Source organism: Narcine bancroftii, chromosome 10, assembly GCF_036971445.1.
Source record: "Narcine bancroftii isolate sNarBan1 chromosome 10, sNarBan1.hap1, whole genome shotgun sequence".
Taxonomy (NCBI): Eukaryota; Metazoa; Chordata; class Chondrichthyes; order Torpediniformes; family Narcinidae; genus Narcine; species Narcine bancroftii.
In genome coordinates, this window is record NC_091478.1 from 87,421,417 (window position 1) to 87,440,235 (window position 18,819).

The following is an 18,819-nucleotide window of genomic DNA, read 5'->3' on the forward strand; positions in this document are numbered from 1 at the left end:
CAATTTTGCCATGAGGTTTTCTGAGCTTTGTCACATTTTATGAAGCACCATGTCCACCCTATAATTGAATGGCTTCACATACCTAGGAATGTCAATGGGTCTCCAGTTTACATAGGTTAATGAGGCCTTTGAATGGAGAAATAGCAAAGGTTTCAAAGCTGGAGGTTTGGGGGAGAATTTGGCAAGGAATGGAAATTGAACAGGACAGGAGAGCTTAGACTGAACTGAGGAAGGATGTAAATAGCTAGAGAACAAATTAAGTTATAGAACAGGAATGTTAAAAATGATTGAAATCAATTAAGAGATGCTATTAATAATCATTTAAAATTGGTAAGTGCCGATAGGTAAACTTTAAAAAAAATTGGGGGAATACATCTCAGTAGTGTGTCTTTCTGGCCCACAGGCCCATGCCACTCAAATACATCCAATTAACCGAAAAGCACTATGTCTTTGGAACATGGGAAGAAGCTGGAGAACCTGCGGGGGGATAAAAACCCATGCAGACACTTTGAGAACATACAAATTCCTCACAGGAAATGCCAGATTTGAACCCAGGTCGATGGCCTCTAATAACATTGTAATAACTGTGTACAAAACCTGCCACAATGTTATGATTGTTAGTCCCTTTACTAGTCAGCTGGGAAGTCCATAGTATGTCTCTGTCTTGACCATTTATCAACTTGCTCATGGCTATTCTTAGCATGGCTCTGCTTAATGGTATTGTGTAATCATATGCTACTCTCTCCATTATGATAAGAAAGAGAGAATCCTTCAAATGTCACATGTAGAGGCCACAAATTAACCCAGGTAAATTATTTATGCTTCTATCTGGCAATGTGCTTACTGATGACAAAAAAGAAGTTCGATAAATCTTGCAGGAAGGAAATATCAGAGCTGTAGATATGAATTGACGCACTTAAGCCTGTCGATATTGAAGTGGAATTTTTGTCATGCCAAAAGAAGAGCTTGATAAGACGGAATAACTTGGCACATCACATTACCACCTATCAAGTAAATATCCCATCGTGAACTCACAGGGAAAGACTTTATTGTAACTTGCTATTTGTTCTGCAGATATTTTTGAAGTCTAAAGAAATAATGGAAACGCTGTGTAAAGACTCCGATTTGTACAGATCTATTCGTCTTTGTACTGGAGGATATAACGTCTCTGACTATATAAAGAGATTTGCGGTAAGATTATCAGTTTGGGTAAAACTTGAAATAACAAATAGGTTCAAGGCAATTTGATATCTTCAAATGTATAAACTTAATTTAGAAGTACTGAACAATACAATTGCAAATTTTGTTGATCATTGATGCTTTATTTTAATGATAAGAACCCTTACTTTGTAATGTAAATAGTTGATAGAGAATTATCTGTGGTTTTGTGCAACAGTTCCATCATTATAGCACTATTTGGCTTCAGTAGGAATATAAAAAAAAACAAAACAAAGCGATTTCTTTGGTTTCAGTCAATGAAATCTGTGGTTAAAAACCCAATAAATTACAAATCATCTTAGGAAGGCCTTGATTTCTGTGTTTACAAGAATCACTATTAAATAGGCCCTGAAATGGTTTTTAAGGGAATTTGTATATTAGAATTAAGAGCAAGGATCTAAATGACAGAATTTGTGCATAAACACATATACTTCTCTGAATTTCATGCTCAAGCAAGAGTATATTGCCCTAGTGGTCAAAAAGTATGCTGCCAAAATGCATTTTAAATGAATACTGATCCTCATTAACAAGACATTGGAGAGTCTTTTGGTGATTTTTCTTTGGAATATCTGGCATTCCCGAAGGATCTTTATCTGTAAAACTTCTTCTTCTTTGGCTTGGCTTCGCGGACGAAGATTTAAGGAGGGGTAATATCCACGTCAGCTGCAGGCTCGTTTGTGGCTGACAAGTCCGATGCGGGACAGGCAGACACAGTTGCAGCGGTTGCAAGGGAAAATTGGTTGGTTGGCGTTGGGTGTTTAACAACGTCCTCTCTCTGTCCTTATAAATGCAACACTTAAATGTGTTGGAACTCAGAGCTAAAATGGTTGCAGTCTGAGGTTTCAGCAAAGTTGTTGGAGTTGCCATCAGATGGTTCATTGTTGGGAGCCCTAATTTAAAGTTAAACAATTGCTGTATGTTACCTGTCATATTCAAATGAAGCACAAACGTCTGCAGACTCTGAGATTGTAGTAAAAACACGAAAGTTGGAGGAACTCGCAGCATCCATAGGGCATAAAGATATATTATTGACATTTTAGGTCTGGGTCCTAAGGCTGCTTCACTATCCCATTCATATAAAGAGGTGCCTCTTAGGATCCGACGGAGGCTACCCGTCATAAAAACGCGGCAGAGCAATGGCTGTCTTCCCTACCCATAATCCCCCAGGCAGCTGGAACTGCTCTCTCTCTCTCTCTCTCTCTCTCTCTCCCTCTTCCCTTTTCTCTCTCTCTCCTTTCATAGGAGTTGCTGATTCCCCTGTGTCCCTGGAAGAAGCAACAAATGTTCTTTCTCCTCTCCAAAGTAGTGAATTTGGGTACAGCCTGTCCAAGCTGTTGCCACCCAGTCTCTCCACAGCTGTAAATGTTTGCTACCTGACCTAGGGTTTAATGTGACATTCACACTAAATGAAACGAGAGACGAGAGCTCGTAATACCTGCTTCTGGTGATACTGTTGAAACACCTCTGATTGGCACATCAGAGAGAGTGATGAGTTTTTTTGCTTAACCTGAGTGGAAACTGCATTTATGTATCCAAGTGCATTCTTTTTCAAAGCAAAAGCAACAAAATGGGGAAGTCCAGAAAAAAATTCTGTACCCTAGTTTCCACCCAATTCCCAAATTGCATTTCATATTCTTTTTTGTTAATTTTTCTATTTTTCACACTATGAACCATATTAACCAAAATACACACAAACATTTCCCTCTTGAATATATACTGTCATTTTCTCCCCTTTCCCCCACTCCCTCCTTCCCACCCCCCTCCCCACCCACTAAACATTCAACATATCCAATACAATAAACCCATTAAACAATGTCATCACACAATGAAAATAAACAAGAAAATTGTGTCATCTACTTTTACACACTGGGTCAGTTCATTTCATCTTAACCATATAACCATTTACGGAGCGGAAACAGGCCTTGTTGGCTTTTCGAGTCCGCACCGATTCACTGATTTTGTGCGCCCTCTTCAGGCATTGGTGATTTTAAGTGTAGTGTATCTTTGTGAGAATTTTAACATCTATCCATAGGTACTCTGTACTTTGGATGTGAAATCTCATATTAAAATATTCAAAAACTTTAGCTGTGTGGGAGTCTTCTTCTCATTCTATCATTTTAGGGGGTGGATGTCCGCGGTAGGCCTTCTCTGTTATGTTCCATGTACAGTTCCCAAATTTGTTCGAATACTGTTACTTTTTTTTTAAATTATATGTTATTTTTTTCCAATGGAATACATTTATTCATTTCCATGTACCATTGCTGTACTCTCAGGCTCTCTTCTGATTTCCAGGTTGACATTATACATTTTTTTGCTACAGCTAAGGCTACCATAATAAATCTTTTTTGTGCTTCATCTAGTTTGAGGTCTAATTCTTTACTCCTTATATTACTTAGAAGAAAGATCTCTGGATTTTTTGGTATGTTGTTTTTTGTGATTTTATTTAATACCTGATTTAGATCTTCCCAAAACTTTTCCACTTTCTCACATGCCCAATTTGCATGTACTGTTGTTCCCGTTTCCTTCTTACAGCGAAAACATCTATCTGATACTGTTGGGTCCCATTTATTTAACTTTTGGGGCATGGTGTATAGCCTGTGTAACCAATTATATTGTATCATGCGTAACTTCGTGTTTATTGTATTTCTCATAGTTCTGGAGCATAGCTTTTCCCATTTTTCATTTTTTATCTTTATGTTTAGATCTTGTTCCCATTTTTGTTTGGGTTTACAGCTTATTTCATTGTTCTCTTTCTCTTGCAGCTTGATGTACATGTTTGTTATAAATCTTTTAATTATCATTGTGTCTGTAATCACATATTCAAAGCTGCTTCCTTCTGCTAACCTCAGCCTGCTTCCCAATTTGTCCTTTAAGTAGGTTTTCAGTTGGTGGTATGCAAACATTGTACCATGAGTTATAGCATATTTGTACTTCATTTGTTCAAAAGATAATAAATTATTTCCTAAAAAACAATTTTCTATTCTTTTGATCCTTTTTCTCTTCCATTCTCTAAAGGAAAGGTTGTCTATTGTGAAAGGGATTAGTTGATTTTGCATCAATAATAATTTTGGAAGTTGGTAATTTTTTTTTTCCTTTCTATGTGAATCTTCTTCCAAATGTTGAGCAGATGGTTCAGTACTGGTGAACTTCCATGTTGCACAAGTTTTTTATCCCACTTATATAGTATATATTCAGGTACCTTCTCCCCTATTTTATCCAGCTCTCACCTGGTCCAATCTGGTTTTACCCTTGTTTGATAAAAATCTGATAGATATCTTAATTGTGCTGCTCTATAATAATTCTTAAAGTTTGGTAGCTGTAAGCCTCCTTGTTTGTACCATTCTGTTAATTTATCTAGCGTTATCCTTGGTTTCCCCCCTTTCCATAAGAATTTCCTTATTATTTTCTTTAGCTCATTAAAGAATTTCTCTGTTAAGGGAATTGGTAATAATTGAAATAGGTATTGTTTCCTTGGAAGATATTCATTTTAATGCAATTTACCCTTCCTATCAGTGTTAGTGGTAAATCTTTCCAATGTTCTGTCATCTTGTAATTTCTTCATTAATGGCTGATAATTTAAATTGTATAGATGGCCTAGATTATTATCTAGTCTAATACCTAGGTATCAGATTGCTTGTGTTTGCCATTTAAATGGTGCTTCTTTCTTAAACTTTGTGAAATCCGCATTATTCATTGGCATCGCTTCACTTTTACTTGCGTTGATCTTGCACCCTGATATTTCTCCATATTCCTTCAATTTATGCAAGATATCTTTTTGAAGATTGTAGATACGCTGGGGAATATATTGATAGGAGGGAACTTTAACCTTAATTTGGATTCAAATTAATGCAAAACTGGACAAAAGACTAGCAGAAAGAACAAAGTAGCCAAATGTATGGTTAAATCAATGCAGGAAATGCAACTTCTGGATATATGGAGGAGACAACACCCAAAGGAGAAGGAATACTCATATTATTCGAGTAGATATAAAACATACTCAATGATTGACCTGTTCCGTTTGTCAGCCCATATCCAAGGGAGAGTTAGGAAAACAGAATATAAAGCTAGATTGTTATCGGATCACTCACCCCTGTTATTAGCAATAGAGCTGGAGGACATCCCACCAAGAACGTATAGATGGAGATTAAACTCCATGCTAGTTAAAAGACAGGATTTTAGAGAACTCATTGAGCACCAAATTAAATGTACTTTGAAATAAATATGGAATCAGTGAAAGACAAATTTATATTATGGGATGCAATGAAAGTCTTCATCAGAGGGCAGACAATAAGTTACGTAACTAAGATGAAGAAGGACTACAATCGGGAAATAGAACACCTGGAAAGGAAAATAGTAAGTACAGAAAAAGAACTAACCACAAAAAGAAGAGAATCGGTGGACAAAAAAAACCCAAAAAACACTACAAACGTATAAGGTGGAGAAGAACATAATGAAGACAAAGCAGAAGTATTATGAGCTAGTAGAAAAAACGCACAAAATACTAGCTTGGCAGCTAAAAACAGAACAAGCTAAAAGAACTTGGCATCAAGGAAAAAGGACAAACAAATTACATATAACCCAACGGAGATCAATGAAAACTTCAAGGAATCCTACCGAACTGAGAACGAAGGGAAAGAAGACAAAATAGATGAGTTTCTAGCTAAAATTGAACTACCGAAATTGCAAGAAGAGGAGCAAAACAAACTGATAAAACCATTTGAAATAGAGGAAATACAAGATATATTAAAAAAGCTACCAAACAATAAAATGCCTGGAGAGGACGATAGAATTCTAATAGAATTAGAATTCTATAAAACATTTAAAGACTTATTAATTCCTCCTCTCCTGGAAGTAATGAACCAGATTGAAGAAACACAAAACATGCCAGATTCATGTAAAACAGCAATAATTACAGTAATACCAAAGACGGGGAAAGATCCACTAACACCAGCATTGTATAGACCAATATCTCTACTTAACTCAGATTATAAGATAATAGCTAAACTATTAGCAAACAGATTGACCGACTGTGTACCAAAAATAGTAAAACTAGATCAAACTGGATTTATTAAGAAAAGACGAACAACAGACAATATCTGTAAGTTCATTAACTTAAACCATGCAGTACAAGGAAATAAGACGCCAACAGTGGCGGTTGCTTTAGACGCAGACAGGGTAGAATGGAATTATTTATTCAAAATACTACAGAGGTTCAACCTACCAGAGAAATATATTAATTGGATTAAAGCATTATATGAGGGACCATTGGCAAAGGTGACAGTAAATGGATATATATCGAACCAATTTAAATTAAGCCGGTCATATAGGTAGGGATGTCCATTATCTCTCTTACTGTTCACTTTAGCTATAGAACCCTTGGCAGAACTGATAAGAACGGAAAATAAAATAAAAGGGATAAAAATAAAAGAGAAGGAATATAAAATCAGTCTATTTGCAGATGACGTCATAGTATACTTAACAGAACCAGAAATATCAATAAAAGAATTACATTTGATATTCTTGAAGAATAATTTAGAAATCATTTAGCAAATTTGTTCCATGAACAAATGGGAGTGAATTCTCATTGTGCCGTCCCCTCCTGCCCTTTAGTTCTCTTGTACCTCTTCCTTGTCTGAAAGACTGTGGGGAATTGATGTTTTAATTAAATCACAAAAATCTTGCAACGCGCTTCATGTCCACAGCCCTGCTATTATAAACCTTGGTCATGCTATTCACCTTTTAAAAATTTTTACTATTGTAAATTGCCAAGTCAAAATTTTCAATTAAGTTTTCCTGTTACAGAAGAAGTCTGAAAATCCAGACTGCTCGGGGACTGGGTTGGTCTGGATTTTCCAGATTCTGGGATAGTACTTTTAAAATTCTAATTTATGGAGGGAAAAAGATGAGATGAAGAGGTAAATTTTGATAATTTATTCTTTAGTAAATATAGCATGCTGCATTTATCAAAACAAGCAGTTTAAAAAAAATAAAGTCACCATATGTGATCGCTTGTTGTCGCTGTGTATCTGTGGCATTTACACATACACACACGCACACAAAGGCCCGTTAAGTTTAAAATGGTTGGGATTTTTTGAAAAGTCTGGATTCCTGTGTTGTCCGGATTTCTGAAATCCGGGTTTTTGAACTTGTATAATGTAACTTTGGCTGATTAATGTCTCTTAGAAGCTAATTTTTGTCACTAACCTTTTGCTTGTATGTGTGTGATAGATATAGAAGATATAGATAGAGAGAGAGAGAGAGAGATATATACATAAAAGTTTATCAGCACTGACCATGGACAATGTTAGGCTCTTTACTGCAATATAAAAAGGAACATAAAAAATACACATACTGCTATGGTAAATCACAGTTCCGTGAAAATTCTCATCTCAGATTGAAGAAGTGGTGCAGGCAAATCACACAACGCCCCCCCTTCCCCACACTTACAGATATCACATTTGCATCATAGCCATCCTGCCATCCAGGAAGAGGTACTGAAGCGTTCTGGCCCTCATGACCAGATTGCGAAACAGCTTTCTCCCCCAAGCCGTGAGGCTTCTGAACTCTGGGGGTAGTATATGCATTATGATATTTATGTTATTTATAAAAAGGTTTCTGATGTAATTTATCCATGTAAATAACCAGGTTCACAGTCCGGAGAAATGCTATCTCCACTCTCACTGTACACTGCAATGTTTATGGTATGAACAACAAATAAACACGATGACTTGAATTCAGGATTACTGCAGTGTTTGATGTCTAACTTTGCAGCTGATTTGCTAAATGAAGGCATCTGCCATTCAAGTGAATGTAGGAATAGAGATGGCGTTATTATAAAGTTGGGAATTGCTCCTGTTATCCCAGCTAAAAATGACCCTCAGCTGCCATTGCCAAAAGCAGATTGATTAATTGGTCTCTGTAGTTGTCCTTGCACATATAATAATATTAATATGTTTCATATTAATGCTAATTTAATGGTGCAAGCAACAAATATACCTGCATTCTAATCTCTAATCGCCTCAGGTGGGTAATGCAGCACAACTGCCTGAATCGTACAGGGCAAATTTAAAACTCGAAAACAAAATGATGCAAAAACTTTGGATGAATCTTCAAATTTCTGGCAAAACCAAGCCTGAATATTCTTTTACTCTCGGAACAATAACACTGGACAACAGATTTTTACAAAAAGTTTGCTTCCTAAAAAAAAATGGATCATGATGGGTAATTTCAGATTGTTGTGTCACATAGGAGTTAGAGAAACATTAATGCTACTTTTTATTGAATTTAGCATAATGATGGATGCATTGCGTTGGTTCAACTGGCCTAACAATGTTTTGTCGCTGAATTTTGTTTGTACTCAGCATCTGATGCCACTTATATCAGTGTCCAACAATAGTCAGCCAGCATTGATGGATTCCAGTTCCCCGATCGATACTGCTTTTTTGTGGTCACAATGTTCTAGTGAAACTAGTTGGGGAATACTTCAATTTTAATCCTCATATAATAATAAATTGTGTAGTTAAAAATAATTGTATGAAAGCCTGTCTCTAACCAAAAGTTGCACATTTAAAATTGTAGAATAAGCAATTATCAATTTATACCAATCCCATTTGCAGTTCAGATTACAATCACCCTTAGACCAAACTGTATATAATTTGGAAATAACCTGAAATTGTATAAAATAATGTTGTGATGAAGTCAATTTATCCATATTTTTATGGTTCAGACACTACACATAACTTTAAGATTCTATAATATGTGTACATTACAAATGTCTGAAAACATCTGAAGTAATTGTCCTCATGTGTTAGGTCACTCATCTGTGTGCTAATGGTACCATGTAACCCAGTACTACCTGTCAGGTGGTCGGTGCGGACGGTGGCTAGATATCCTGCAGGATGAAAAATCTGTCAAAGGGCAGATTTAACCCTCTTATAGGGTCAATGGCCATCGAGTAAACACGCGCCATGAAGCAGGGAAAGGGCATCCCTTACAATGAATCTTGGTCTGACCATTCACTACAACAGAATTTTCTCCAGCTGTCTTGGACCTCACCATGCTGCTGGATCCAGGGGGTGGTGGTGGAATGTCAATTTACACACACACTGTTTCTTTCTGAGGAGTGGGGTATCCTCATTATCAAACCCCACAAACTGATTGAAAGGAACCATCATCATCCTATGAGATGAATAGTCAGTAGGAGAAATGTTGTCCTCAAATTGAATAAAGCAGTGATTTCACTTTCCATAGATTCAAAAATATCACTCCTTAGTTACAACTACAGCAGATTTAGCACGTTGCATATTTCCACTCCATAGATTAATTTTGATACCAGTGATATTTTGGCTTCACAGCAGGATGAGCAAACTTTCTTCCCCTCCTACATAATGGAATAGTTAAGTAAAGTTCACACCAAGCTCATCATCAGCTCACAAGCCACAAATCAATCTGGTTTTAACTATGAAAAGAATTTCTTTGAAGTCACTCAAATATGTTTCAATGAAGAATTCTTTAATTACAACTGTAATGTGCAGACTTGTCTATAATCTAATGAACAATTCATCCATGATATTAGATTTCCAAGTTTAAGTATTGTCAAATATTGAAAAAGTAATGATAGAGGTTGTTTTATGAGCAGATAAATAGGCATTTCATATATAATGTAACAAGTAAGACAATGTTTATGTACAAAGTGCAGTGTTAAGGAGCACAGGCAACATTATTTTACTATTTTCTGGTTCACTCAGGAGTCTTGTAATGGCAGGAAAGAAACTGTCCTTGAATCCGGTGGTGCATGATCTCACACTTGCGGATCTTCTTCCTGATGGGAGGGGAACGAGGAGAGCGTGGCTGGGGTGAGGCAAATATTTTAGCCCATTGGCTGATTTTCCAGGGCATTGGGAGTTAGAACTGGAGTCACTGGAGGGGAGGAAGTGCGTATGATGAACCGAGCCATGTTTACGAGCCTCTGTAATTTCATGTCGTCTTGGACAGGACAGTTTCCGCACCAAGTGTCGGTAGAAGTTGTTAAGGGATGCTGATAAAATGGCAAATTTCCTGAGTGTTCTGAGGATTTAGAGGTGCTGGGGCAGTTTCTCTACTAAATTGCCTGCTCATATGTACTATCTAAAGCCGCTTTCAGATGGCCAGAATACCCAACTGTAAAGCCGTCTATTCTACCCCAATGTGGCTGTTGGGTGGCCACCTGAAAGCGGAAAACCCGGCCAGGAGGAGCACTTGCCTAACCCTCCTCCTGTAGGTATATTCTCCAGCTCGGAGAATCCCCCATTGCACCTGAAAGCAGCAGTGGGACTATGGCCATAGTCCACAGGAGCTGGCGTTCGCTCAGACGTGGCTCTCCTTCAGCCAGCACGTTCAGGTGACAGAAAGGCATCTTCTCCACGGCCACCTGAACGTCCCAGCTGCACTTCCCTCAGCTGTGTCTGCCGGCACATTATCTGCGTCCGAGCATCTGAAAGTGGCTTCAGTGGCTCAGAATATGATGCAATTTTTGACCTGATCGGTTACTGCCTGTGTGAAGTTTGCACATTCTCCCTGAAGCCAGATGAAAATTCCCCTAGATGCTCTGGTTTTCCTCCCATCTCTCAACATTGTGTTGGTTGCTAGTTAATTGGCTTAATTAACCCTCATGTTGGTGGTGGTAGGAAAATCAGGGTGGGGCTAATAAGCATGCGGGACAAGGAAATAACTGGCAGGGATTGATGCTCTGGGAGCTTGCATCAACTAAATTGGGCTGAAGGGTTACATGTAGAAATTTGAAGTTATGTTTGCTGATACATTGAAGAAATTGTTAACTGTGCTCCTTCTAAAGTCACAGCAGACTTTAAATCCACAGCTGCCTCTTTAGTAATAAAAGAAATAGATTACTTATTTCCACAAAGTGGAAGGCTCTACCAAAATAACAAAGTATTTCCTGCTGAGGTACAAGCCCATGAGCCATGGTTTCTTCAAACCAGATTAAAATGCTGATGGAGGCAGTAACAGTCTACTCTGGCAAGAATCACAAAAGAGCTTTGTTCTGAAAGAGGATTAGTGAATTATTAATGAAGTATATTCATTATTTGCTTTGCAAGACAAGACAGAGGCCTAAACATTACAAAGGTTTAAATTTGTATCGAGGAGCGCAAGTTTTTTTGATTAAGAATCAGAAAAGAACGTTTTATATGACAAAGAACAGTAAATATTTTGGCTCCAATGACATTGGTTCTGTTGATTGGAGTTTTTATATTAAAGAGATTCTCCGTTGATTCAGAATTTTAGCCAATGCTACACGTTGCAAATGATTTAATATAGAAGATGGCGGGAGATGTAATGGGTTGGGAAAGCTCAGGTATGTCTGGAGCACGTTTTTGTTGGATACTGTTTTGGCAACTGCTTTTTTTAAGGTATGAAAATGATTATATTCCAGTTAATTACAATAATTTTAGTGTCTGGCAAAAATGAGACAAACTTCCTTAATTTGATCTGAATCATGAAGCTGTAAATATGGTGGTAATATTCTTAGTAAATCTGCTTTCCCAGCAGAGAAGCTGAGTCAAAAGACCCTCCAAACTTGCATTGTTTTGTCAATTAAAACTTAATGTACATGGAGGATAAACTAGTTTTTGACATGTTGCCTCAATACTTCCAGAAATCTGATTTCTATTTGTGCAAACATGCATATTTTTTACTTTATAATATAATGGAAAAATGTACATTCCTCAGTGTAACGCTGCTAAAAACCAGATAACTTGTTGTATGTAAAAGGGATCTAATCTTATTTCAATTTGAAATTATTTTATAAATTTCTCCATAGCCATTCTTTACTATTTTATTTATTAAGGACTATTAGTCATCGAGTTTAACAGCATGAAATAGGCCATTCTGCCCAACTTGTCCAAGCTGACCAAGTTATCGATCTCAGTTAGTCTTATTTGGCCCATATTCCTCTAAACATCTAAATGTCTTATAAAGCTGCAATTATACCTGCCTTTACCTCTTCCTCTTGCAGCTCAATCCACATATCTACCACTTTCTGTGTGAAAAAGGTACCTCTCAGGTACATTTTAAATCTTTTGCCTCTCACCTTAAATATATACCCTCTAGATTCCCCTACACTGCGGGAAAAAAAAACACAGTAACTATGCACGGAACCCTAATGGCCTGAATAGGCATGACATTGTCTAATCTTGGGACCATACTTGGAAGGGAGATCGCCTAAGAACACCAGGTGTTATAGGTTTCTGTGAGGGATGCTGGACAAAGTGGTGACTCTGCATTATAGTAGACAAAAGTCAAAGAATTTCATGCATGTTACATTCTAAATGTAGTATTACCTTTTACCTCATGATGTTATACTCTTCTTTAAGGTACCCCTTTAACCTCCATGCTCCAGGTAAAAAATATACCAACCTATTCTCCATATCCTTATAACCCAAGCCCATCAGACCTGGAAAATTTATACGTCCATTCTGTATCTGTTCCCTTAATTAATGACATAACTCCTAAAGCTGGGTAATCAGGAACTGTGCACAATACTCAACATTGCCTTGTACATTGGTAACATGACATTCCAGCACCTGACTGATGAAGACATGCCAAGTGTCTTCTTCACTTACCTGTCTATGCGCTTTGCCACCTTCATTGAACTATGTACCAGAACCCCTTCGACTCTTTGTTCTACAACACTCTCCAAGGCCCTACCATTTACCATGCAAGACCTGCCCTGGTTTAATCAACCAAAGTCCAATCCCTCAGACTTGTTCAAGTTAAATTCCATCTGGCATTCCTTGGGCCACTTTCACAGTCCATTTAAATCCTGTTTTAATCTTAGATAACATTTTCTTTCCATCTCGACTGCACCAGCAATGTTAGTGTAATTGACAAATTTGCTAACCATGGTAACTACGTTGTCATTGTATCTATTTGGTCAACTCACCTTGGACCCTATGCAATCTGACCTTCCAGATCAACCTACCATGCTGGACCCTGTCAGAGGCCTTGCTCAAATCCATGCAGACAATGCCAAATGCCATACCTTCATCAATCTTCTTGGTCATATCTTCAATAAACTCAATCAATTTTGTGAGACGTGACATCCCACATACAAAGGCATGCCCACTATCCCTAATCAGTCTTTGCCTTTCCAAATCCAACTGGAAACTATCTTTTAGAATCATCTCCAGTAATGTACCCACAGCTGATGATAAGCTCACTGGCCTGTTATTCCTTTGGAGCTCTTAAATATAGGCACAAAATTAGCCATCTTCTGACGACTCACCCATGGCTAATAATTATATCAATAGCCCTTGTAATTTCTTTCCTAGCTTTGCACAATATCCTGTCATAAACTTGATCAGGCCCTGGGGACTTGCCTATTTTCATGCGTTTTTGAACCCCCAGCACCTCCGCTTCTGCACATAGACTTCACTTGACCAGCCACTGGAAATGACCTCTGGGAAGTCAAAATAAATGTCATCACATGATTGAACTTTCTGATGATTTTCTAGTTCCTGAATTCTTTGGTTAGAAATGTTCATAAGATAAAGAAAACCAGTGTAGATACTCTGCACTTGTGTAAAATAAATAAAATTAACCTAATTATTTTGTTGATATCAGGTTACTCATGTCAATAGAGCCAAAGTTGTATCTTCATTATAAGAATCTATACTCTTATGGTAATGCTGGAGCAGTTTATGTTGTTCACACAAAGAATTGATTATAAATTACTTGTATTTAGTTTATTATTATGTTTCTGGAGAGAGAAGAGGATGTTTCTTAACCTCATTTAGCAACCAAAATTTGATTAATTCCTTCAGCATCTATGGGAAGAGCAGAGGGAGCAGATTTTGAAGATAGAGCCAAGTTAATGATAACTGAAATCAAAGAGAGAGAGAGAGAAAAAAATGGCAGATGGAGCCTGGTTGGGGGAGGGGAAAGTGCAGGTGGAGCGAGGAGAAGGGTGATAAGTGGGAGCACAAAGGCTTGTTGAAATACTCCCAAAGATAAAGTTAAGTTTCACCAAATGCCTTGGCAGGATTACTGAAACACTATCTGACAGCACAGTATTGTATCTCACAGGGAGAAAATGGCCTGAGCAATCATGTTTTACAATAGCATGTGCATCATGGAGTAACCAAAGGGCATCTCTGAGGGAGAAATTTGTGAGCCAGATAATCTTTCCACTTACTGAAATAGGATATACAAGGCTACAATTTCCATCCATTAACGATGCCTACTGGAATTTCAACTCCAATTTAGAAAATACTCCTAAGTTAGAAAATACCTCTTTCTTAGACAAATAAAAATGATTCAAAATAATTTATAGACACAATCATGGTTGAGGAAGAGGTACAAGGAGGAGCTGCCATTTGAACTCTGCAAGGTAGGGATTAGCTGGTCAAACTACAACAGCACCAGCCTTGCACGTGAATTTTACACACTGGATCCTCTTCCCCCAAGGTGGTACAGGTCCCTGAATGGCAGTGAGGCCAGAGATGTGAGAACAAGTGTTGTATCTCCTGTAGTTTCAGGGGAATGTGCCAGGGGTCAAGGAGGGGTGAATGGTGGGGGGCGTGGGTGTGTAGACCAGGAAATCGTGAAGGAAGAGGTTTCTGCAAAAGGGAGGGGAGGAGAAGAAGTAGCCAGTATTGTGATCTCATTGCAGCTGGTGGAAAAGATGAAGGACAAAGTACTGGACGTGGAGACAGACAGAGTGAAAAGGGAGGACTAGGGAGCTGTTCTGTTTGAAGGGAGAGGGGGGTGAGAGCCAAAGAGTGAGAGATGAAAGAAATGTGAGCAAGAGTTCCATCCAACACAGTAGAAAAGAGTCAAAAATAGACTGTTCCTCATAGCCAGCAGAAAGGCAGGTGTGGCCAGACCTCACAGATGTGCATTTGATTTGTAGGAAGTGAGACAAGTTCAAAGGAAAGTTGTTTATAGTGAGAACAAGTTCTGACAGGTGGATGAGAATGTGGGTGGAGGGAAACTGTTTGGATCTTGGTTGCTAAAAGAAGCAGAGGGCTTCAAGACCTTCTTAATGTGCGAATGGAGATGTATAAAGACTGGAGATCTGCATTGAAAGTAAGGTGGGGGGAGGCAGGGAATTGGAAGTTGTCAATCTGGTGGAGGGCAGGCGGAGTGTCCTAAATGTAGGTAGATGGGGCCTTGACAAGGGGGTACAAAAGTCAAGGTGTAGGGAGATATATTCAGTGGGGTAAGAGTGGGAAGAAACAATGTGTCCACTTGCACATCCCTGTGGATCGTGGGTAAGAGATAGAAGTGGGAAGTGCAGAAGTGGGCCACTATCAGGTTGAAGGCTGTGGATGGCACATCTCCTGATGTGATGAGTTCAAGTGTAGGAGAGAGTGGCCTGGTGTTCACTGGACCAAAAGGAGTTCTAAGGAGGTATCCAGGAACTGCTGTTTAGCTTCTGCAAGATCGAGGTCAGTCTTCCTGACCACAATGGACAGTGACGGGTCGACAAGCCTGTGATGTTTTCCCCACATGATCCCTTCCTCCATCCAGTCCCACCTCCCTAGATGATTCCCATTTTCACTCCCCCTCCCTCTCCCCAATACCTGGCTCTATCTACACACATCCTTCACCCCTGGTTGATCCACTGATCGCCTACTGGCCACAATCTCATCTCTTTATACTGGCTACCTTTTCTCTCCACTTTCAATTCTGATGCAGGATCTTGATCTGAAATGTCAACAATTCTTTTCCCTTCACAGAGGCTGATTGACATAGCAGATTGTTGCTCCTGGTTCTGGCATATGCTGTCTTTTGTGACTCCTTCCCCAAAGAATTTGGTTTGAAATGTGGAATTTTTAAACTTCTCCTTTATGAAAAAGTATGAGTTGAAATCAAAATTTGTTGTAGCTGTGATTATTTTCCACAGCCAAATGGCCTCTATTGAGCAAATACCATCATGAAAGAAAATTGGGATGTTTACCCCATTAGAAAATATTTGCCCAATCATTTTTCTGTTGAGCTGATTTTCTGCCATTCATCATATTATAAGAGTTTAAAAAAATAACTGCAAGGATTCCTGAGTAAATATAAATGGATTCAGCAGGTCACTAATCCAGAAATCTGAAACATGGATGGTTCTTCATAATCGCCTGGGACCTTTCAAGGGATTTGGTTGTGGTGATAACATTCGGATTGCTCAGGCTGGAATGCAAAAATCACGTCAATGCAGATGGTTTGGATGCTGCATTACCCAAGCATCTCTCTAGTAACATAAGAATGTTGACCTCTGGAGTGTGACCAATTGAAGAACTGCATATGTTGAATAGCCCCATTTTGAATATGCATTGGTGTGAAATTCTTTAACATTACTACCGCCTCCTTTGGAAACAACACATAGGCAGGTTGACTGGCCATAAAAAATGCTCTCACAACAAAGTTGGTTAACCTTCAATATTGTTGAATAGTAATTCTTCCCATGGAAGACTGGTATTGCAGGATGATGATGAGTTGACAAGGTCACTTGAAAACCTTTGCAGCAATTCTCCCAACGCTCTCCCATTGGCTTTGATGACATCCCATCAGATTATTTTTCTTGTGTATCATTGTACATGTTGACACATTCAGTATCGATGTGAATATATGCTTCCTGTGGCAATGAGATCTAACCTATATTGTGAATGTAGCACAAGCTATGTAAGAGCTAGCGACCCGGGTTCGAGTCCAGCACTGTCTGAAAGGAGTTTGTAGATTCTCCCTATGCCCGTGTGGGTTTCCTTTGGGTACTCTGGTTTTCTCCCACATTCCAAAGACACACGGAGTTGGTAGGTTGACTAGTTATATGGTTGTATTTAGGTGGCTCTTGGGCTGGAAGGACCTGTTACTAAGATGTTACATAATAGCACAGGACGAGATAAGCTGGTTGTCAGAAACATTTCTGCTTCAGTTGGATCCTTTCTCTTTCAACTCTCAAAACATTTAAAACTGCACTTCAAAATAAATTATTAGCACTTTTCCATTGCTGGATCACATGGAGTCAGTGTTGTACAGCACGAAAGGTGGTCCTTCAGCCCACCAGATTTATGTGAACCTTTTAGCCCATCTGCAATAATTCTGAAAAGAGATGAGAAGATGATAAGAGTTTATTGTCATATACATAAAGTGTGCAGAAGGAACAGATGCCCTGAAATTCTTACTTGCTGCAGCCAGACAAGTGCATAAAAATGGACATTACATTCAGAATAGAATCATATTGTACTAGCCTGGCCATTTTAAGTGTCTGTCTAACTACTTCTTAAATGTAATATTTATATGATTCCACCACTCCTCTCTCAGCATGTTCAAAATATCCACACTCTATAGAAAAGCTTTCCCCCTTAGCTCTCCTTTAAAGTTCTCTCTCATCATAAAGCATTTCCTCTTGTTTTTGCTGTCTCTACCACGATTTTAACTATCTGCTCACTTAATTCCTCTCTTATATGCACCCATCAGGTTACCCCCTCAGCCTTCTTTGCTCCAAGAAGCACAAGACCACACTTTACAATCTCTCTCAAATCGGACACTATTTTTTGTCGTGAATTAATTAAAACAGGAATGTAATATTTCACAAGATTGCCTTTAGTCTGCCATTTAGGCAAAGATTCACCATTAGTATTAGCATTGCCTGGTGCCCCTTACAGTCAGAGAAATAGAAGCAAAAGAGAGTCCCTCAAGAGTCACTGAAGGTCCGAAAATTCACCTCCAGCGCTCATGCAGCCTCCTGTTCAGTTCAAACCATTGGGGACCTGAGCCCAAATCCAAATCTCCAACATGATGAGGAAGCCTTCAGCACCCAGAGCTCGGCATCCTCTTGAATCCCAGTTCAGACACCTAGTTCTCATGAGTCAATCTCAGCCGCCTGGTGTGAGTCCTTTGACATCGTCGCCAACGACCCAGAGCCTGTGTGTTCCTCACCTGCAAGTTGCCAACAGCTTGCTGTCTGTGGCTTCTTTTACGCTGCAGCACCTGGGTAGCCTTCCTGGGACCAAGGTGTGATTACTGGGGCAAAGGTGCTGGATTGCAGGGGGATCAACCCATTAAATCGCAAACCCAACGATTTAAGGGGGATCCCACCTCCGCAATGATGCGTCATGTACTCACTGGAAGTACTGCCAGATGTTTGAATGCTGGCCGCACTGTGTTGCACGCACATAAGTGCTGACGCCACCGGAATAAGCAGGTTTGCTATTTTTGTTTTCAAATCAACTGTGGATGCAATCTAGGTAAGTGTAACTAGGCTCCCTGACTACCTCTGAGGTAGGTCAGGGACCTGGTTGGATTCTGATGAGGTTGACTGGGTCAGACCCTTTCTAACTACCGCATAACTTGGGTGTTAACAAGGAAAATTGCCCAATTAACCCTATTTTACACAGCAGTTTGAAAGGGCCTTGTGTATCCTTCAGCTGCAGAGCCCCTCGTCCTTAGTGTTGTCTCTCTTCTCAACTGCGGAGGTGGGGGGGGGGGTCTCCCCTTATTGGTGCTCTATGCCAGTCCCCTGTTTCCCTGCAGTCTGCAAACACTCGTGGCCACTGCCAAGCTCGGGTGCTGCCATCTTGAGCCCCTACCCCACGGTTACAGGATTTAAAACAA

General features: G+C 39.1%; 1 protein-coding gene across 1 annotated transcript in view; it reads left to right on the plus strand.

The window, feature by feature from the left end:
- The first annotated feature begins 1,083 nt into the window (after positions 1-1,083).
- The window catches only part of mylk3 (myosin light chain kinase 3), a 67,326-nt gene continuing 49,590 nt past the window's right edge, over positions 1,084-18,819 (plus strand). The window contains exon 1 of the mRNA XM_069901692.1: positions 1,084-1,191. Coding sequence (XP_069757793.1) covers positions 1,099-1,191 — 93 coding nt within the window. The 5' untranslated portion in view covers positions 1,084-1,098. The remainder of the gene's footprint in view (positions 1,192-18,819) is intronic.